Source organism: Colias croceus, chromosome 9 (genome assembly GCF_905220415.1).
Source record: "Colias croceus chromosome 9, ilColCroc2.1".
In the NCBI taxonomy this organism is placed as follows: Eukaryota; Metazoa; Arthropoda; class Insecta; order Lepidoptera; family Pieridae; genus Colias; species Colias croceus.
In genome coordinates, this window is record NC_059545.1 from 4,621,988 (window position 1) to 4,645,683 (window position 23,696).

Here is a 23,696-nt window from a genome sequence, read left to right on the forward strand (position 1 = left end):
AATTGAATACTAAAATGTGAGCTGTATGTTCCTATGAAAACTGAAAGACTGAAAAATGAAAATATTAATTAAACTTTAATTTGGGTAAATTTTGAGCATATTGCTATGCTATATATTTCAAACGAATAACACGAACATGACAGCCCTATGTTCATAATGCGAAGTGACTATACGTACGTGAGGCTATGTAACATGATCGTCAATTAAAACTCGGAGGCCATCACTAGATTAGTTGACGCGGTCACAAAAAGGCTCCGGCGAAACACCTCGATTCGTCACGTGGGAGCTTTATTTTTATTTGAACGACCCCTTTGTTAGACTTAACCGAATTTGCTGTACAATAAAAAGTGGCTAATTAAGAAATGTTCGGCCTGCCGTTAAAAGTTTTAGCGTTCTTATGGCCCCGACGCGGACGGTTGTCCGAATTCAAATTTTATTGCGACTAAAGATATTTCATTAGGCGCATTCTTTTGAACGTTTGAAGGATCTTTTGTGTTTTATTGATAATATCGGGTAGCCAGCATTCATGTAATTTTACCAATTAATGATCTTGATTCACCTTCAATCCTTCATCTGATGGCATTACTGTACTGTCATGCTATAATAATTAATTAAAAATCTTATCAATCAAATATATCTATTTCTTTTTATATATATAACAAGCTTAATTACCTATCTAAAAAAGAAACAGAATTTACAGACATAATATCTCAGTTGAAAAATACCTAAGTTAGTTGCTCCGGGAAGACCCATTGTATCTTATATGAAAAATTACGTAAGCAAAACTTCTAGTCAGTTCTAAGTCGCATTCTTTACAATTATTTTCTGACAAATGCAGGTATCGGGTGTAATAAAAACGTGTACATGAGGAGTGTCATTTGCAGAGGCGGTGTCGTAATCGATTAGCTTACGGAGAAAGAGTTCCGAAGAAATACTTGGTGAAATATTTGTAACAGATTTATGAACTCTGAATGTTTTAGGAAGCTTAAAATTTGCAATATCTGATAAAGGAAACAAGGGAAACATAAACAATCTAAAAGCTTACGTTTGATAGTAATGCGTGAAGAAACTAAGAACACTGTGTAACTCAACTTGGTAAGTATAATGAATAATCTAATCTGTATTCTTGGGATAGTATTTTACAATCAAGACGAAGTTTTTAATATTTATAACAAAATTATAGCCGCAGACTAATGTGCATTATACTATGTGTTACGTTAAGGAGACTCCAGCGATGTGCCAACAAATCCATAAAGTAGGCTTTAGCCACAACATCCGGCCCATGGTTTATTTTTCAGCAAACCTATTTGCGGTATTAGCAATATTACCCTGAAAATAAAAGCAGCTTGAAGTCTTCATTCGAGTCTACAATATCATTAGCACAAAGGAATCGCGAGCCGTAATGTGGAATGTACGCTTCCGTTACACGATGCGGTAAATCAAAATAATAACAAAGTTAAAAGACGGAGGATAGAAAAATCAGCCTATCCTTGCGCACTCGGCTGATTTATGTGGGTAATTTTCCAGACCGTTACGAAAAGTAACCTACGATTTTTCCTCGAACACACGTAATTAGATAATTTTCACAGAGTTTTACATTTCTCCGTCGCGCAACCCACGCGAACCAATTTATTGTCCTGTCAAGCTTAATTATTTTTAACGAACGGTATTACTCAACCTCTTCATTGCCTCCATATTGTTCACTTATTCGAGGGAGCGACCCGAGATTAATCAACTTATTAAAAATTCAAGTTCGATTGTAAGCCGTAATTAATTATTATTAAAAATGTTTTAAACAAATAAAACGAGCACAGGTCGGTTGAATATCGGATAAGGACCGGTCGCAGCACCCCGGTGTTCCGTATTAATTTCTGTCACGGCTTTAATTGCTCAGCTCGCGCTAAGCTTTTTAATAAATTCGAGGACGGACGACTAAGCTCGGCGCGGCCAAAAAATGCTCGAACGGGTCGCGCCCGACACAAAAAGAACGGATTTTAATTTATAAGAGACAGGACAAACGATTAATAATTTATTTGTATCCTCGGTTCCTTGCGAGAGGGACCGAGCGTTAAAAACAACCGTTAAAACCGGTGACTTTGTATAGCTCGCGTTTAGTCCGAAATGCCAATTGCGGGTAGACACAAGTATACAGCGAGTCGGAATGTCGTTTTAAAAAACCCCGCAAATAAATAAATCGCGTCGCACGCACCGGGTAACCTAAAAAAACGTCCTCTATATTCGATTCTTTAATGTGATTTTAAAAAAATAGAAGCAAACGGAGCCTGGCTTCGATTGAAAATGAATGAGGGTGAGCGCGATAGTGGAAATTAGCATTGAGGTAGGAAGGAGCGGCCTTTGTGCGATCATATCGAGGTGTATTCTTTGCGCTTTTTACTGCGGCGACGCGACCGGCGCGTCTTTTCAGGCCTTATTACGCTTCTGTCGCTTTTTTGTTGTAAATAATTACGCGCGCGCACGGCAATCACATGTCGATGATTCTTGGACCGCGATGCTGCTCCTTTACAAGTGTATACAAGCATTATTCTAACGAATACCTAAAGAAACAACCGAACATTCAACGTTCTGTCCTAATGGCTAGAGACAAACTAAATAACGACCTTTATGATTTGATCGTTGGCCTTAATAAGTTACATGCATACTTTGGTTATTTAAAAGTTTGCCTTATTATTATAAATACAAACACACAAAGCTAAAATTATCCTGGTCTTGGTCGCTTTAATCCAATGTAAGACTGATTAAGTTTTACAATTACATCTTTTTATTTAATTACTCTTTTCGATCCTAAAGCATAATTAAGATGAATTCAAATCATAAAAGTTTTAATATGGTAACTTATATGGTCTTAGGGAGCAATCTTAACAGCTTACACGTACGTAATTTAAGTACCTCAGTAATGCTGGCAAAAGTGACCATTAGCGAGATCGAATCACAAGTAGAGTGATTCATAAATTAACGATTACGCACATATCCAATAATAAAGGCAACAATGGGATTGAATGCAGATGAGGGCAGAGGGGCGCGGGCCTCGCGAAGCCGATCGACATTTGTATGCGATATCTAAGCGCACAATTGGATGCCGGCGCGACTCTTGGCGCTAATGGTACATTATCGAACGATCGCGAGCCTTGAAAAGTGGAGACCGCCTCGGAATAGGGACCACACTGTAGTTTACTACCCGCAATAAATAAATACGATCCAATATTTAGCTACCTAACACATCTTTAACACAATGCCCATATCATTTTCCTATTGTTTCTGTATGTTTAATGTAAAGGTTAAGATGCTACGACACTTTTTAAACAGATTCAAACTTATTTATCTAAAAAACTCGTAAATATTAAATGGGGAATTATTCTGATACGGTACAGTTGAAAGTTGTAATTAAAAATATTCAATATGTTAAAAGACATGACATGTTTGGAACACTTTAATAAATTTTGCATTTTGGGAACATTAATTTTACATGTTAAAATAAAAACAAGATCGACATAATCGCATCGTAATTGATGTAAGATGCAATTATAAAACTTAAACGGCCTGATTTTTATGCCGTCGAGAACGCAATTAAAAAGATATTTGCGAGTATGCGTGCAATTAAAAAAGGTCACTGTAATTAGTTTGTCGAAATGGAGATTTAAGGATACCCTTTGTATACTGTTTCATTGCACAAACACGTATACTTTATAGCCTTTATATAATGCCTTTGTATTGGCTTAATATTTCGTAAAATTATCCGATATAATGAATAATTATCTTCCTTTACTGTGATTTAATGTACAGCTTGACTCGTAAAACGGCATATTGCTCAGAAATAACGACCATCGTTTAATGGTTTTATACAAGAAAATGTTCAAGATCTAGTCTGGAACTTTTAAATCTCTTCAGCAATTAAGTGCATAAAGTCATAAGACATGCTTTATGAGTTTGGTTTAGCCATTTGATGAGGAATCAAAGCAAGTAGGTATACATTTTGCTTATTATTATTGCTTAGAAACATGTAAAAACAACATTTATACTATTAAGTAAGTATTAATTCTTAGTTACTAAGTATTAATTCTTAGTTACAAGTTCTCAGTAAAAAAATTACAGCAGCATGACGATTATGCACGTGACTTTATCAAAGGCTCTTGAAGGGAGCAGAGAAAACAGATAAGAAGTACCAGGTTTTACTGTATTGATCGATTAAAATAACAACACAAATGAAACCACTGCAGAGCCAGATCTAAATGCCTAGCAAAATGCCCTGAAAGTAAGACTATTTTATATTTAATTATACATGAGACCAAGTACATAATATGTTGCAAGTGTAATCGAATGGCCACTCTTGATTGGTGTTTGTCCAGGAAGCCGCTATGACGTCGTTATTAGCTCCCCTTAAGCAAAATATCCGGGATATTAATCATTGCGCCTATAGTTACGATAAATGACTCAATGAACTCTCGCTTCGGACGCTATTGACTTTTCCGGTGTAAATGTTCAAATTAATTTATTCTCAATTTGTATGTTCGTTATTTGATTTATGGTATTTCTAATGGTTGAAATTCTGAATATGCAGATGAAATATTATCAGTACTATAGGTTTAACAATTATAGTCTGGTAGTATGCAGTCTTAAAATTAAAATTGTCAAGTAAGATTTGATAAACAAATTAAAGGCTGCAATAAATGCACAAATTGTGAGAGGTAAATTCATAGCAGAATTACAAAACTTCGTACAACCAGCTCAATTCAAAGTGTCATCCACTTATTAATCTCCTCTAGACGTGTGATTTAATCGCAGTGTTGGTATCGTCCAAGCCTACAGATATGACTAAATCTAATTATCTGACAAATGTAACGCTAATAAACTCTAGTTAATCAATTATCTCGAGCACAGTTTAAATTGCTTTAGTGTTCGAATAATGAGGCCAACGTAATACTATAGACCTACATAGTAATATGGTTTGGATCAAATTGGTTTACTATCTAACGTTGGGTTTAATGGCTGAAGATAGCAAAAGGTTACACAGATAGAAATGCCGGTTAATTGGAAAACTCTATTTCGATATGGCATTCTTTGTCTTTATCTATCCAGTAACTGTATTTTTAAACTTTTTTAGAACTTTCCTTTTCTACCTTACTTGAAAATTGTGTTTCTTTCATTTAGTTATATATGTTTAGTACTTTGTTAAGATTATCTTTCATTTTCGTATGAATACTTCGTACATTTCATTTATGTTCACGCAACTGGCTCTTAATTTAAACACAATTAACTCATTGATTGTCAATCTTCACTTCAATTGGGTTTTACGTGCACAGAATATCAGCATTTATAAATTAATTACCGTCAGTAATGATCGCATTTGATCACTTCGCAATGATTGGCTCGGGGTAGTTTCATTGCTCCTGCGCATCGAGTCTCTCGATCAGTAGCAAGTGATAAATAAAGCGTAGGTAATTGAGAGACGGAAGCAGTCAATGAGTAAATCTCATCCGTCAATTTGTTTAAATTATTTATTAGTGGCCGGCTATAGACACCCGCACGGCGATCTGCTCAGTGTTCACAGGCCGCCCCGGACGCTAGTGTTGTGTGGACGATTGTAATTAAATATCGATATCGAGGAACATGTGGTAACCGCTCGATGAAGATTTCTAGATATTATTGATACATGGATATAAACAATTTTTGTTGAGAATTTGGACGGCAAAATTGGTATGACGAAATCGGTACGAAAGTCTTGGCAAGTTAGAAGTAGGATCAGACAGACATTAATTGTCTTTTGAGTTGTTATACGCTATTTAAATTATTTGGATAAATAAATAAATATATCATTAAATTTTTTAATACATCCTAGCTTGTAGAAATCTACAAATTCTTTGGGTCATGTTTAGCTGATTGATATCGATAAGTCATCGCAAAGATTTTATCGATATTCCCATAAGGCAACACTAGTGTGGATACGAATTAGTTAATTTGTGCAGATACGACACAATGGATGAGGAAATAATACACTCGTACATACATAAATATCTACAGGGATATTGTAATTGGCGTAATTGGACGAATCTGGACGAACTTAATAATGCCCCATTGTAGTGATTCAAATGGCAATTCATCGTTTGTAAAAGAAATCATTCGTTAGTTTTAAATTCAATTCATTTTATCTGATTAGATTTGTACGGATAGGCTAGTTACCTTGGTATCGTTTACTTATTTGTAACTGTATGTATAATTTGCTTCATCAATATTTAATGGTGTTGTAGTATGGGATATTGAAATCATGAAAATTTAAAATACAGTACACATTTAATTTGTGCGTTGTGAATAAGGCATTTCGTTAACCCATATTTTATACATTTCATTTTAGAAGTAATATCAAATCTATTTTTTTTTAATATTCGACTTTTTTCCCTGTCCACATTTACTATTTAGCCTATTTTATACCTCGTACTAATCAAGTCAATAAAATCAATGTATTGATAAATGTCTTCTCGTTCACACTAAATGTTATTAAAAACATAAATTATTATGTTGTCATCATACAATTAAGTTTTGACAAATAAAGCATAGAGATATAAGATTCACGATATAATCGCAGCTACCTTAATACCGAGCTGCAAAGTAGCACGTCTGCATATTTGTCATTTCACATTTGTTCTATAAATAGTCCGAGCCAGGTTTACATATTTGCTATAACAGCGCATATTTTTACATTTGTATGTTTTCCTACTTTGTATGATGTTGAAATCTTGTTGGAAAGTTATAGATATCGTTTCTCATAGACAATAATTATTAATTTTGTACCCAGGCTAAAATTACGCATAGAAATTTCTGTTTACGTAATATTATTTGAACCTTTGACTGTTTCCATACCGATTCCCAGATAAGTAACCTATTTTTCAAAGACTTGATCGAAAACCTTACGTTTTAAAGAAGATTACGAAATTAACCAATCAGGAATAAAATATGCAAATATACATTAGGTACTCTAAGTAGGTACTCACCCATTGATATCAGTAGTTGTCCAGAAGTGTCTCAAGAAGGACTTGGCCAGGATGTACCAGAGCTGCGTCCAGACCCAGGATGACTTGTCCACGGAGGCCGTGAGGAACTCTTGAGTCTCTTTATCGGGGTGCAGCTGAATGAACTTCTCTTGCGCTTCTGGTGGTAGCTGGTTTTTGTCCACTTGGTACCACTGTAATAGAGGGTGTTGTTAGGGCGTTTGGAAATGTGTATACTTATCTACGTATAAGGTTATTTGAATGAGCATCATTCTCATAGTCTTCTTCATTCCTTCTTGTATGCATGTGAAAAAATTGACAGCTATTTGCAGTCAAAGAACTTTAAAAACAATCAAAACAATATTGATTGAGCACGTTGAAATATACAGCAATCTACTCGACGTCTTTAAAAATGAAACAATACAAACGTTAAATAGACAATCTCGCATTATAAATGATCGCACAACGTAATATGCAAGATTGCTTCATTAGCGCATCGAACGCGACAAATAAGCGCACGTAACGCACAATCACAAATTGATGTTCCAGCAGCGTTCGCTTCGAGAATCTAATATAAAAAGCCGTAATGAAGTGCAAATTATAAGAGTCGTATGAAAGCTCGTCACTCGTTGTGTGTTTAAGTCAGCCGCCGACTCCACAAAGGGCAATGCGGCGGCTGTTAATTTCACGCCGCCTCGAATTAACATTTCTTTACGCCAGAGAATAATAACGAATTAAAAAAACTTCTCGCCTCTACATGTAGCCGTAATGACGGCGGGCGAGGGACGCCACGAACTCATCAAGCCGACTTAATTAATGCCCGATCTGTCTTTATATTAAAATCAAATCGAAGCTGGCTTCTGAATATAAGAAAAAATTGATAAGACGTTCCACTTTTCTCGGAGTTGTAAATTAATGACCATTGACGCGGCTACTGTTATTTTATCTTGAGTTAATCTACGTAAAGGTAATTACAAATAATTTAATTAAATTTATGTTCATTAATATAATGACCGTGCGAGCTTGATCTATTCTACATGTTATTTTTAAATTGATTCGGCATTTCCATCGTACGACAAAATTGTAGATTAGTTCTATTTTGTTTTCGGTTCCCATTGTTGTATATAAATATATTTAAAAATTATTCATATGAACAAGTATACCCTACGTGCATTTGGCGGATGTTTAAGTAGGAGATACAGTTACTAAAAATGGAGTAAAATAAATGTTTAATAAGAAGTAAATACCGATGGAGAATCACATCGGTGATTATGCAATGCGCCGTCTTTGCATTTAAAATGACTTGCATCGGGAACTACGGGACCCGACGAGGGGAATACTCCAGATAGAATACAAATTGTGGAAAATTTTGAATGCCGAAGTTATTCATAATATTCCACTGTTTAGACTTGTCGTGAAGACTGATCTAATTTTTTATTATTCCTAGCGCAGTCGATCGCTAATGTAACGCTAAAGATTCTGCGTCCTTTTAGCTTTCTATGATTTATTAAAAAGGACACGGATTTTCTTATGACAGACGACTTGTTTGTTTAGCTTGCATAGTTTTAGTTATGAAGATAGCTTTAGTTATTATAGCTAATGACTTGAAAAAGGTACTCCAAAAAAAGTATTAATTTATTTAAACCAGGATATTTGGATCTACATCTTTCCACGAAAATCAAAATGAGAGACAATGGCGGTGAAACTATAAATGTTAATTAGTCACACTTATTCTTTAGCATCAACGTTAATGCAATTATGGTCACAGTCCATTTAAAGGCATACCAATGCAGATCATTGTCAGCTAAAGCCAATACCTAAATCCTACATTTATACAAATATAGATGACGATCTATTACGAATATGACTTCCGTGTTTTTGTTTTTGAGCGAAATTTATGTAGAACAGAGGCTCCCGTCTCTATTATTTATGAGAATCGTGTTTAGCATTCAATTTCAGCTCGTGTAAAGGTAGATTTGCATGAATAACAATTTCCACATTTTAAAAATCTACCTGTTAAGGAAGACAAATCGCGGATGATTTATTCGACCCGCCGACTTATCGAGGACGAATGATTCTTATTTATGTTATGTGGGTTAGCGATTTTTGCGAATTGGTCAACGGGTCATTTAAAGGAAACATGATACACACAGACATGATATATTAGTAATTTCTACGAAATCAACCCTGATAGACTTTCTACAAAAATATGCTATTTAATTTTATGATTAACAGAGACAGAGTCATCTTTCACCACAGATTGTTGTGTCCTTCTTACAAATATGCGGTCTAATAGAATCAATAGCAAAAGAAAATATAAATGGCTTTATGCCTGTGTTTATTTCCTTGTCATTCGTAGTCTTTTGAGTGTGATCATTATCCTAAGATGACTCGTTAGCGCGAAGGTCAACGGAGGTGCATTGACGGAACGAATGGATGGATGCAGATCCTTTATGCAGCGGTCGTTCGCCTCGCTACTAATGAATCAAAGACCGAGCATATTGTCAATACGAAGCGGAGTATTAACTTTGAGCACAATGCCGGATTAATTCTCATTTAAATGTGCGAAATAAATGACGGTGTTCGAACCGCTAATGACTACCGCCGACATATTGTGACTCAATTCTGAATGCAAGTCATATTTCTTTTAAAGGCCAATTTTACAATTTGTCACGTCAATTTATTGGCATTTTTACACTGCAATCGCAACCTCTTATTCTGTAGGAATTCATTTGATACCGAGTTCAACGTGTTATTGTTGCTGTACGACGGAAATAAAAAAATATAAAATTGATGATCAAGAGTCACTTTTCAGAAACCAGCTCATAAAATATGTTTCGGAAGTCATCTAACGTAGCAATAGAATACCAAAGTTAGCGACTCCACATACATAAATTACATAAGAACGCAGAACCTATCTTGGCTCTGCGTGATCGCTGGGTCCAGGCAATCTGCATCCGACTGATCCCATTTTAATGGAGCGCCGAGCAAACAAGCTCCGAGCCGCTTACGGCCAAATCCACCGGGATCCTATGCGCCACTTAGCTTGAACACACTATGTTGTATAGCTTCAATGACGTGACTAGAACATGTTAACATTAAATCGAGTTTAGTCTAAATACTACACTATAAAAATTATTATAGTTTTAGAAAAGTTACGTGTTCTACCACACTATAAAACTTAATTTTAATTTTCTGAAAACAAAAGTTCGTGAAAAATGTGTAAGCAATCAATGTTTTTATAATGCATTTATCTAAGTTTAAATAATAATAGTTTACTGAGAATTTACAAATAAATCAAACCGATCGATTGTGACTTGGTTATTCATAAACATCCTTCTAGCCCGAAGCCTCAACGTCTGCCATCTCAATTAAGAATTGCAAAGGCTTATAGCCATAAAACAATTGAATTCTAATATAACTCGACAATGCTACCACGAGATAAAATACTCTTGCTTTATAAATACATACATAATTGATTTCTGTTTCGACACCTTGGCTGTATCAAAGATTAAACATTTTAGCAGAATGTATGATGGTGCCTATATTTTTTTAAGAAAACCAAAATCTAAACATAACGACGATGATCTCAATATATTTATAATAGCTTACTTTTTTTTATTTGGCAATTGCTTAAAATTAATATCTAACTAAATAATCAGAATACTGAAATATAACTATTTTGTAAAGTGTTATTTAAAATATATTATTAATGATAACAACAGTCAAAAAGAAGGCGAAGAAGGGTTAGAATTGAAATAAAAAGAATAGCGCGAACCTCGACTAGATTCCTAATTTATCGATGACAAATAAAAATAAATTCCATCTCGACTTGTGATGTTTGCTCTACCGCTTATTTCTTTATCTTTGTGCACCAATGTCGCGTCTGTGATTTAATCTATGGTATCACGAGGAGCCGGAGGGCTACTATTGCATAATTGTTTTATGCTCGTCTTTTAATTGTTCTATCGAGGGATACGATTTATGACGCTACGTGACCCCCACCTGAAATACCATTAGAATTCACTCCCACTATTATTTCCGCGTTTCTGACTTAGAACGTTCGAGAATTATTTTAATCAAAGATTAATCTTGTCGGCCAACAGAATTAACATTTGGGATAATTGAATCCATTGTTTTTGTTTTGTAACATCGCATTTCATCACTCGAGCGTTGTAGCAACGATCTATGTAAATTGTAAACAAAGAAATGAAATCAATTACAGTTACACAAAAACGGATTGGGGGCGAACGTATTTTTGTAAATTGTACCGTTAGCTTTGTAGTTGTTATTTTCGTGATAGAGATTTAAAAATGTATTGTTATTTTGTGCAGAAATGAAGGTATTACATAAAAAAAATGTTTCGAACATGACAATGTACTTGTTTTAGAATACAAACTTTTATATTTAGTTTGATGGCTTCGGTATATTAAAAATTAACAATAAGAACGAATATAACAAACTTAATGGAATTTACACGATAGTCTGTGTCAAATACATTGTGAAAGCATCACAGCGATATTTGAAGTCACAGGGCGTATCAAACATGCATTTTTAGACAGCTATCGACAAGTGCAAGGCGTTCAGAAGACCATGTCTCGTGCCGTATACGTGTAAGCCTGTTTTAAAGTTTATTCACATCTACATACACTTTGACATTATCAATGGGAGTTGCCAGCCTTCCCATCTTGCGTTGAATTTCATATCTGTCCGATCCAAGTAGCCGAGCGTCAAGAGGTCTTATAAGAAATTCATGCAGGCCAGTTTCATGTCGTTTAGTAGAAGAAACTACTCGAAAAGAATAGTTTGTACTTATACTAAATTACAAATTAGTTCATAAGCTGCACGTAATCTGAGACCTAATATAACTGAGTTTCTAAAAAAAATAGAAAAAAGAAAATAAACATACTAATAAATTAGTAACTGCCTCTGCGGTAGGTACACAGCACAACATCTGATAGCATAAATAATTCTGTTAATTCATTTAAAACGCACTTCCAAATCTGGATATATTGGAAAGTATCCTCCATATTTTTCCTAATAATTACCGAAGAACAGTTTGTATAATATATTGTATGGATTGAATTAAGTGAATGGTGGTCAATTAAATGGGCTCACGCTACTTTGAGAGCTCGATCCGCTCGCGATACCCATTGTCCGCTCAAATTAACGCTGCCGGCAAAAAATGAACGCCAAAATCCTTCGAAATTGCACGTTTACTTAATACTCAAACATTTAAATTAGGTTTTTTGGCCCCTTTGTATATCTATGTATAGATTCTAATGTTTAGTTTGTACTACGTTTAGAAAGTGAAGTTCTGCCTTGATTGAGCTAAAATTTGTCATGATACAAACTGAACTTCAAACATATTTTCTTTCTCATGCATGGAACCGTAATATAAGTTATCAAGTTCAAATCTGACATCTTTGACGACATAGAAATCTTTAGTAAAATATATCTCGATGGTAAAATATCGAATATCTTGCGTTATAATGAACGGCTTTACATCAGAATTTGGTGATTCATGTTAGGCAAATTATAATTTTGTTGATGATTTCATTTTCTTTAGGTGTGCTAAAGTTCGGATCACTTAACGTTCTTTTAATATTACTCAGTATTTTGCATTTCACCTTGATTTGGATGCTTTTCTAAGTCTTTTCCGCTATTATGTAAGTACTTGATAAATTACTTATGATAATATTTTAAATGTTCTGTTATTATGTTTTATTAAAAACATAAGATGAAGTTTAATTAGATTAGCATAATATATTTAGGGCACTACATGTTACGTCTTGTCTGGTACTAATTTCCTCTATCAATAGCATCTAAAATTCTTACAAACACAAAATAGCCCCAACAATTAACTTCAAACTGCACCACAATACGTGACGTCACATGAAAACTGTTGTTGATTGAATTGATTGTAAAAGAAACTGCGAGGGATAGAGGCCGGCCGCGGCCCGTCGGTATTTTTATAGTCTGTATACGTCCCAGAGCGCGTCGGTGACACATTCCGTACGATGCGATGTTTTTGCGCACCTTTCATTAGACCGATGTGAGGCGTCGCCTTAATAAATGAGTTTTGAAATCAAGATGGCGGATATCAAATTGAGATACAGATTATTAATTATTATAACTTGTCTTAATTCTTATACTGTGCGATGCAGTTTATTATTAGATTATTTACAAAAAAAAGGGTGGATTTTAAATCTGAATTTAGATAATAATCATTGGTTGTTTATATCACGTGATAATCATACACTTGAGTAAGAAAATATATTTTAAATATTGCGTATCTTGTTTATTTAAGAACAAAACACATCAACTAAGAAATGTTCTGCAGCCTGTTTCGTTTTTTAACCCAAGATTTATATTCCGTGGCTCTTAGGAAATAAAATAATCACAGCGGCGTCGATTTGCATACAATGGTAAAATAATTTTACGCGCGTTTCGCCGCGGTTAATTCTACTTTTTATACGACTTTCCGCGTCCTATCTATGAATCAAACGGACTTCGGCCATTTAAGTGTAAACATTTTTGGATAATCGTGCATATTTATGCTTTTTTTACAGCTTCTAACTAAGTTGAAATATGTTTTGTAACATGTTGTTTGCATTACGCGCGGGTTCGAGATGTTTGTATCGCAGCAGACTGCATGGCGAGGTCACCCGCTCCACAGGCACGCAGCCGTCTCAGAGCTATCTATTAACAGATAAAGGCATGTGCTTGTATTTTACTTATCTACAAAAGAATATCATCTAACGTAATACTACATAGTAATTTACATTCAGAGCGAACATCGTCTATCATAAATTCAACACAAAAGTGCGACGGGCGAGTAGCAACAAAGGGTCCACGAGTTTCCCGCAAAAAGATGATCCTTAATCTGATTAAATCTCCATCGCAGGACGTCGGACCGTGAAAGATTAATGAATATTTGTGTAAGGATCCCCGAAGCAGCGGCACGTAGCTCTGTCATAATCATATTAGCTGCGACCGGAGGCCGGTCAGGCACGCACAGGATCTCCACCGACACGACGAGGGCGCTGCGGATCGAGCGTGACACCTCGCTCCCATTCAAACTTTACGATGTGACTACACGACAACCGCCCGCACCGTACGGCATACGTTACATAACCGTTACATCCAGCTATGTTTCATTGTCATTTCGAGCTTCGAATGCATTCCAAATCGTGCTATTACGCGATATTTGCGTTTGCAAACTTGTTAAAACTGCTTGATTTATTATAAACGCAATAATATATAAACGTAAAATAGGCGCGTTATTATAATTTCTCGCTGACGCAAAATCATATATTTACTCGGCCGTTATATAAATAGTTTTCAGAAGGACATAAATAAAGGTAAATATATTACGCTTTAAATTGATTACCAAGCTTCCAAGTACCTTATTATACTTTTTAATGTATCTATAGCGACATTAAATAACGTTTACAATAGAACGAGATAGTTCTGCGTGTTAAAATAAGTGTTTCCAATATGAATTATACAACGAATCGAGTCCAGGGTATGCATTTATCTTATTTGCTTTGGGTGCATCGAACACATTATACAGAATTGTGAGATAGCAGGTAATTAATGTTCAGAAATATGGATGTTTTTTAAAAATGCTCTTTGACTAAAAATAAACTTATACAATGATATAGATGCGATATATAAAGTCAAATGTAAAAATATCGCATCACGAAAATAATAAGCAATTGGTATTTTGCATTTGCGAGAGCTCAATAAACACACTCGTAAAAGAATCAATTGAAAGCCGAAAGAAATTAAACGTGAGAATGTATTGTTTCATACAAGCGTACACAAAACGAAAATCGCTGAGTTAACCAGCTCGCAGCTCGTTTTCGACCTGCTTTTGCGAACATAAATTGCATTAAATAAAACGAATATTTACGACCGCGCATTGAAAAACTTGATTTAATATTTAAACACAATATTAGTTAATCTCGAACAATGTGTAATTATTATTTAATGTTACCGAGCGAATGCCACGAACGAAATGCGAAACAGCCAAAAGTTTCGATATTACGCAAATTATGCAGATATGTATTTATTCATTGAACTTTGGTTGTTTCGAACATTAAAACCAGATTGGAGCTTGCAATAAAAGGTATTACATAACTTTTTGCGATGGAAAATTAAAATATTTGCAACACGCCCGAGGCGAATATAAACAATGCGCGAACGTGATTACATTTCGGCCGCCTGAGACCGTGAAATAGTCATCAGCTCGAAAGAAGGTAATTAATTATTTGATGTTGCTTGTGGTAGTAATAAAGGCGGCTCATCAATGATTCAAGACAAACAACGCGTGCAGCGTGAGCATTATCCACGGCAAGATATCATAAACGGGCCACCATCATCTGCTCTTATAAAAAATTCATGCTCATCTCACATTTCGGCGCCCCTCTTAATTTCGCGTGAGCCTCTTCTAGGTTCGTGTAAAAACTTCGGGTGTCTTTTTATGACTTTTACTGCGGTATAATTGGGAGGGGCGAGCGCTATGTCCCAGAGGTGACATAAATACACCCCCCTACACTCGGAGCTTTCAACTACCCCGACTTAATCTCATGTAAGAGTATACGATGAGAAAGCATTAAACATCATGGATCAGGTTAAATTAACTAAAATCTAAGTAAATGATCAGGTAAAATATGTATTTTGTATACAAATACCAGAGTGATACATGATACTTTGTGTGTATATGAGTTAATGTATTGCAAAGCAAACGAGATAGGGTTGGCTTGTCCCAGGTGGGTGCGTCGCAAAAAGCTGTTCTATGTTATTGTTGGACTGCGCGGTTTCCACAAAACATAAATAGCATTGCACGTAATGTGAATTATGATGCTGGAATAGAGGAGGCTACAAAAGCGTTCCAAAGCAGTATTATCGATAATAGATAAGAATTCGAAAATCTATCATCGATCCTTTTAAAATGGAAATGTGCAAATTATATTCAGATAGTTTTCTATACAGGTGAAAACATATACCTTCAATTCAGTCACCAAACGCGATTTCAATTTAGAAGGTAGTAGTGATGCGCGAGGCGCGGTGGGTTTGGCGTCGTGTGCATGTATTTATTTGCAAATTCCGAATAGCTTTCAATATGTGGAGGCGCGACTTACTCCCTCCTGTCGATCTCTTCCAATATCGCACTTTGAGACGTCACGAAGGCGATGCCATTATTCGGCGCGACAATTGACAACACGGCTCTAGGACGCCATATGATAGATGGGACGTAAAAAACATATCCGTAATTGAGATTTCTATTATAAAAATTGAAGGCGACCGATCCGTTTCTTCATGTTTGTTTACATAATGTGAGTGGCGACAGTGCGCTATCACATTTCCGAAGAGTCAGCGGACGTCAATTTGTATATTGTCATTATTAAAGTCGATGCGGAAACTTTGGGTGCGTTCATCCATCATAGTGACGGGCCGGTCCGATATCGCGCCTAATATGTATTGATTTCCCACTTAGCTTTTTTCTTGGGAATCTTGCCGCTCCACCCTTCCGTCCGGCAAATGCTTAACGAGGTGTTTGTCCTTCGCTCATAACAAACCTCGGAAATAGACGTGACGGAAACTTTCTTCGACTTGTATCTACTTTTAATGACTATTAACAACGACTCGAAATCCGAGGAATTCAGTAACAAATAACAAGGCCATGTAGCGTATTCTTCAAAATATATTATTAAAATATTTTGAAAGGTATCATAATTAGGGAAGCATTAAAGTCATATTTGCCATTTCTTTGAATCATTACGTACGTTAATTATACTGCAATCAACGGTTTTTGAAAATGAACGCATACCGGCGAGATTTATTGATGAAATTTGCATGAGTGCCACTAATAAACGGTCAATTATGCACTCCGAATAGGCAAATGTAACACAATAAGTTCTTAGAGTTACCTAAATGGCGAAGAAAAAGATTGCGTCACCAAGGTCCCCGGTGGGGTCGGGTGGCGAGAACAATGGTTTCGATTCTCACACGTGTGGAGGATTATTTGCATTCGGAAATAAAGAGAGGAATGATAAAAGAAAGGCGCGAGCGAGTCCCACCGCCCCGGGGTCGGGTGTGGGAACCAGGAGGTGTGAGGAGGGGGGGCCGGGAGGGACTCGTTACGCGAACAATGGAGAAATAATGTACAGATTGCAGTGAGCGATGCGCCCAGCGACTCAGGTGTCTTGCCTGTGTAGTGACGATTGTTGATGTGCAACTTGGCTGACCAAACTTTTCTGTCGACTTCTGACTGCACTGTTACGCCATTATGTGAAATAGCATTGGCAGTAACTAGGTGTTATTTGATTTTGATATATGTAATTGCTTTTAAAATTTTTATAAGTAATCAGGTTTGCATAAAAGATTCGTACCTACGTAACCAAAATTTTGCATGAAATACATTTTTATAAAATACCTACCCCTAACTTTATCCCCTAATTATATTGTTTTTAATAATATGCATAATGATTGCAGCTCGACAAATTGTTAGCTTTTATAGAGCAAATTTCAGGAGAAAGGGTCACTTAAACAATCCCAGATCGTTTATTTATTCTTTGTTTGTGTTATTTTCAAATGCGTGCAATAGATCAATTTGTAACTGCACAAAATAAAGTGGCACATGATGAAATGGCGAGAAAATGGCACCAATTCCGATCTTAAGTGAATTTAATTAATCTATGAAATCTTCATGTTGCTAATTATTATTTAATAGGGAAATTATAATTATGCCAACATTTGTAATTCTATCAGTTATTGTGAGTTGGAAGCTTTTGTCAAGTCCTTTTTCCATTTTAACACTAGCAAAAACATGCCACCACACGCTATAATCTGTAAGTGTAAATGATTTTAATGGGCGCGCAATCGAGGCTGAATCGCTTCATAAAGGATGCCTTCATAGGAAGCGCAAGCAATCACAACACAATCACTCCATCCTCGTATGACACCGAAATCGTCCTCGTTCATAATAATAAAGTATAAATTAATCCATTTAGAGCGGCCGGCCGGCACCGACCGACCGACGATTAACGGAAGCGTCTACTTAACTAATTTAACCCCGGGTGGTTTTAACAGAATGGATAGCAGTGATTACGGGCGACGCTGACGATCGTGTGACCTGCGCGTACACTACACTGCTTTATAATTGTCTCTGGTTTTCTGCCGTTTTAACTGTCTCAGATGCTTAATTGCTATACCGCTGTCAATTGAAAACTATAGTCCTTTCCACCTAAGATGATTTCTGTGACACATCGATTTTTGACACGTGTAGAGATGTCTTTACTGAAATCATATCAATTGTTTCCGATAATCGATAATATTTTATATAGAAATGAAATCGATTTGAATAAAGTACCAAAATTAGTTTTTTCGGCATTTCGCCAACAATTAACTAGGGAAACTTAGCAAACAACAGCAAAAAAAAAGTCAACAATAACAATTAGTAACAATAACAGAATACCACGTAAAATATCAATATAAAAACTATGCAACTTGTATACAAAGCTGACGCACTCGTACAGACGATTGACTCGATTGACAAACGATCACAAGATGGGCGCCGATCAAGAAGCTTATATCTAATACACTGGAGATTGCATTATGACCATTAATTTGTAACAAGAAAATATGACGTTGAATGACGCCTGTATGTTTTTTATCCCTTTCACACCTAACTTGGCAAATTGGTTTGAAAGGGATAAAAAAACATACAGGCGTCATTCAACGTCATATTTTCTTGTTACAAGTCAATGGTCATAATGCAATCTCCAGTGTATTAGATATAAGCTTCTTGGCGCCGATTATATGTTTTCCAACTCTATGATTTTTCAACGATCCATTTCATGTACACGAATTGCGTAGGTATTATATTTTTGTGTTATTTTATTTTATTTTTCATTATATTAAACTAAACAATACTGTTTTTTATTTATAAGCTTAAGATGTTTCATTTTTATATTTTTGGTAATAATGCCGCCATAAAATAAAAATACTATGCACTAAAATTATTTTGGCGTTTTAAACATAAAATAAGTAATTCGGAACACGACGAAGTGTCACAGGAATCATCCTACGTGAAAAGGACTATAACACGAAGTAAGGAATAAAATGATTTAGGTGTAATAAAATTAAGATATTAGGTATAATTGCTTAATTCTTAATTTTGACTCCCGATCATAAATGCTACATAATTACGACAGGCAAGGTAGGAAAGAAATGCTAAAAAAAAGTCGACGATTAAGCTTAGTAGTAGCATGAAAAGATTTTTCCATAAAATCTAAACAACATTCATTGCGGACCAAAAGAGGATTTTCGAAGGAGAGGAAGTTTTCATTCTAGCGTAGCTGTAGCTTGATACTAATTACAATGTATACCTATCATTTGTAGTAAATACATTGATAACATCATGTTCCGGAAAATTAACAAAAAGTCGCGCTCTAAAATTGCAAATTCTACATATCCTGCGACAACCAGATATGTATAATCTTATAAGCCGGCGACATTTTAATAACATTGATCAAATAGAACAAAAGTATGTGGACGGAGCACTCGACTGAGATGAAAGTTAAAAGGGTCGGTGGGTGGCTAGTGTGGGAGGAGAGGGTTGAATGTCTTATTCCCTCCACAATTCAGAGGTATTTCGTGTTTTTCATACGCAAATATATCCTCGTTACTGAGCCACACGTGAGAGTATTGCGTGTGCGCCTTGTGAACCATTCGAAGACTTGCTTATATTGTCTTGCCTAGGGCTAAGACTTTTCTTTCGCTTTAAATGTTATTAAATATGCAAAGATTGAGTGTCTAAAGTAAACAACAGCTTGGTTGGTTTTCTTACAAGAATTGGTGAACAAATTCAGGTCATATTATTGACAGGGATGATACATCAGGAATTTTGGTATCTACCTACTAGTGAGGTTAAGGAAAAAGGTGATTATTTAACCTAATTTAAAGTATAAATCATTGTTTTTTTTCAAAACGATGTAATTGTAGAATATGTTAATGTTGAAATTTCAAACAATTTTTTTTAGTTTGATTATGTATTAAAATTGAAACCTTTTTGATATTAAATTAAAGAATAGCAATCTATATATTAAAAATGAATCACCAAAGGAGGTTGCTCAGTATAAACGTCGAGAACAGTTTGGCCAAATCGGCAATTTTTTTTTTAGTATTCTTGTTTAGGCACAAGGTAGGTTAGAAAAATGTGTTTTGAAATTACCAACATTACCAATTAATAGTATGCAATGCGTTTCGATCTTTAACAATTAAACTGTAATATGTAGAAAACCATTTATATAAATTCTGGAACTTTTTTTAATATTCAAGTATTCTGCAATTAGTGTTGCCCAAATGCAAGAACAAGACGAGACTGAGCCAGTCTTGGTCTTGGTCTTGCGCCAATACATCTGGTCTTGGTCTTGGTCTTGGTCTTGCGCCAATACACCTGGTCTTGGTCTTGGTCTTGGTCTTGCGCTCCCAGTCTTGGTCTTGGTCTTGGTCTTGCAGCAAGAGTCTTGCAAGTCTTGCAATTACCTATTAGTCTATTACTATTTATTAAAGTTTACTTTAAATCTTAGAAAAACGTATTAGAATTGGAACATTGTGAGCTTGAATTATCATAGCCATAGTAAAGATCAAGTAGATTAATAAATAACTAGTAATGCGCATAGGTCCAGTTTTTCATATTCTTTGATACAGTTTTTTGCGTCTCATAGAATTCCTAAGCGTACCTACCTAGTTATACACCGAACTGTTACACCTAACTACTCAGTGAAATAGCGCTAAGTCCTAGCTGCAAGACGCAAGAGTCTTGCAGGCTATGTCTTGTTCTTGCTCAAGTCTTGCACGGTCAGTCTTGGTCTTGGTCTTGCTAAAAATACGCGGTCTTGTTCTTGGTCTTGGTCTTGCAAAAACGCAAGACGCAAGACCAAGACTGCAAGACCAAGACTGAATTTGGGCAACACTATCTGCAATATAAGTTGAATTTGTTATTATTAGTTGTTTTATATTTCAAAAAAAATAGGTTGTATTATACCTATATATAACAAATATATTTTCCTTTTTAAGTTTTCAATCACTGAAGATATCTTAATATATAAAAATCAATGCCACTTTTCGTTGTAATTCCATAACTCGAGAACGGCTGAACCGATTTCGATAATTCTTTTTTTATTATATTCCTTGAAGTACGAGGATGGTTCTTATGTAGAGAAAACGTTAATATGTACCACGGGCGAAGCCGGGGCGGACCGCTAGTATAATATTTAACTTCAGTGTTAGTTAAGACTTAAGACTATAATAATCATACAAATCCTGTTGGAACGAAGAAGGGAAATGCAGAAATTTAAAATGTGCTTCAAATAACTAAGTAATATTGGCGAAAACAATTTTGAATAAATACTAATTTAATCCCTCAGCCCCCGGAATCACAGACACAATAGAAAATCTATTGTGGCGTGGTCTCATTGGGCCGCTCGGTGGTCAATGGTTAAAATAGAATTGAACACTAAAAAGATTTGGTATTTTTCCTCATATATACTCGGGAACTACTCAATCAATTATTTTATAATAATTTTAGACAAAAACTAAATGTCACATTGTTTGCCCGCTCCGCTATTGACTACTGTACAGATTCTAATAAAATTTTGCATGCTTTGTGCAATTTTATCGAATTTGAAAAATAGCAGAGTTTCTATCCCAGTTACAATAATTAGTAACAGGCCTACCTGGGTGGACCAAGTCTAACTTGCATAATAAATATTTTTTAGGTGATTAAAGTCTTTCATCAATAGGAAGCTGCATCCTTCCAAAGTGAAGCCTTCATACTGACTACTGTATGTAGCAGTGCCAGCTAATAATAATATTTTGTTTATAAAAAATTTCAAGCATGGTAAGAAGTAACATTAGTATACTGTACCCATTTCATAAGCTGAAGAGTTTGTTTGTATGAACGTGCTAATCTCGGAACTACTGGTCTGATTTGAAAAATTCTTTCGGTGTTAGATAGCTCATTTATCGAGGAGTATAATAGGTTATATATCATCACGCTACAACCAAAAGAAGAGGAGCCACGGGGGTGAAACCGCGCGCAGCAGCTAGTACAATAATAAGATTACTCTGTCTTTATTTTTAAAATCCTCGGCAATTTTCTTGTGATTTAATTTTAGTTCACGATTGATTAATTACAATTTCCTATTTCATGACTATTATGAATATTCTAGTATATAAGCATATATTACCTAGCAGTAAAACAATATAATTCAATAAATAACATATTATCTATGAATATGGGATTTAAATACATCTATTGTATGAGGTAATAGTTATACAGGAACAATGTTTAACAATAAACATTCATTATTTTTATGTATTGGTTGAATCTCTATTTATTTCAACTAATTTCAAGACAATAAAGCATAGCGAAGCAAAGGTAAAGGTAAAAAAATTACTAAAGTAATCACTGTGTATGAGACTTTCCTGACTATGTAGTTAATGCAATTTAAGTTAAATAAAATATATTTTTAATAAATATCCGAAGTAATATTTAAATATATATTTTGGGCTTATTGCCAATTCTCTTATTGCAATAGATCCTCCGCACAAAGATCATGCGTATAAAAACTGCAATATCTTATCAGAAAACGTAATTATTTTATTAAAGTCTACAAAAAGATCATCCTAAGAGTTGTTTGCTTTATTGAGGAAATGTCACTCAGTATATATCAGTATTAACTTATAACCTTACCTCATTTTGATCAAACTCTTGAAGGTATCTATCATTTCGTTGCTTTTCATACATCGCACGAGCCAGAGCACTTCTCGGTCTATACAATCCATTTAATCCAGAGTTACTTGCCATGGCCTCATATCTAACTCTCCTTTCTGATGGTAAGTTTAACTCCCAATCAATTATCTCAAAATGTTCATGTTTTGGACAGACTTCTGAGTATTCCTTTACACAATAAGAGAAGGAGAATGTTTTTAAACAATTGTAATGAAAACTTATCGAGAAGGCTTCATGAATAGTCAGTAAATATGATAAAAACAACAACAATGCTGACATTAACGAATCTGTACGAATATGCACAAATACCTTTGAAACATAACCTTAACATAATCTTAAACTTGGTCCTGATGATATTACTATTATTATCTTTTGATATTTGATTAAAAAATGTAAAAATTTAAATGTAATACCATAATATTTGGATTTTGGTTGAAAATACGATGAAAGTTGTAGATTTATTGGTATCATGTGTCAAATGTCAATGTCAGGTTCAGAATCATTCACATGCTGTTTGATAAGCATAGAGGGCGTATGTGTGCATTGAAAAGGGTATTCTGGGAGACCGGTAAAGTTCTTATTTGGAAATCTATTTTATTAATATTTTCATTTAGAATTTAATATTTTTGAGTGCAATAAAAATTTGTGAAATTTAAACTCCACTAAATACATTGGGTAGGTACTTGGATATGATATCATAGCACATAATATTATTATTTTGGCAAAATTGTTATAAAATTGTAGAGTCAAGAGTGCCCGCAATAGAGGACTTTGAATTATTTTAAAAACAAAATACTAACCCGTTTTTGTTTAGTTTCCAAAGCACCTCTTATAACAATTTCTCGAAGAACGGTACTCATCATTTTGCTTTCACTGTAGGTAATCGA

At 35.0% G+C, this 23,696-nt stretch overlaps 1 protein-coding gene across 1 annotated transcript in view; it reads right to left on the reverse strand.

Annotated features, from left to right (window-relative positions):
* Positions 1-23,109, reverse strand: part of LOC123694461 (protein-L-histidine N-pros-methyltransferase) — a 45,451-nt gene extending 22,342 nt beyond the window's left edge. The window contains exons 1-2 of the mRNA XM_045639907.1: positions 22,771-23,109; positions 7,005-7,195 (exon numbers count right to left, since the gene is read on the reverse strand). Of these exons, the coding sequence (XP_045495863.1) occupies positions 7,005-7,195; positions 22,771-23,088 (509 nt within the window). The 5' untranslated portion in view covers positions 23,089-23,109. The remainder of the gene's footprint in view (positions 1-7,004; positions 7,196-22,770) is intronic.
* Between the last annotated feature and the right edge of the window lie 587 nt (positions 23,110-23,696).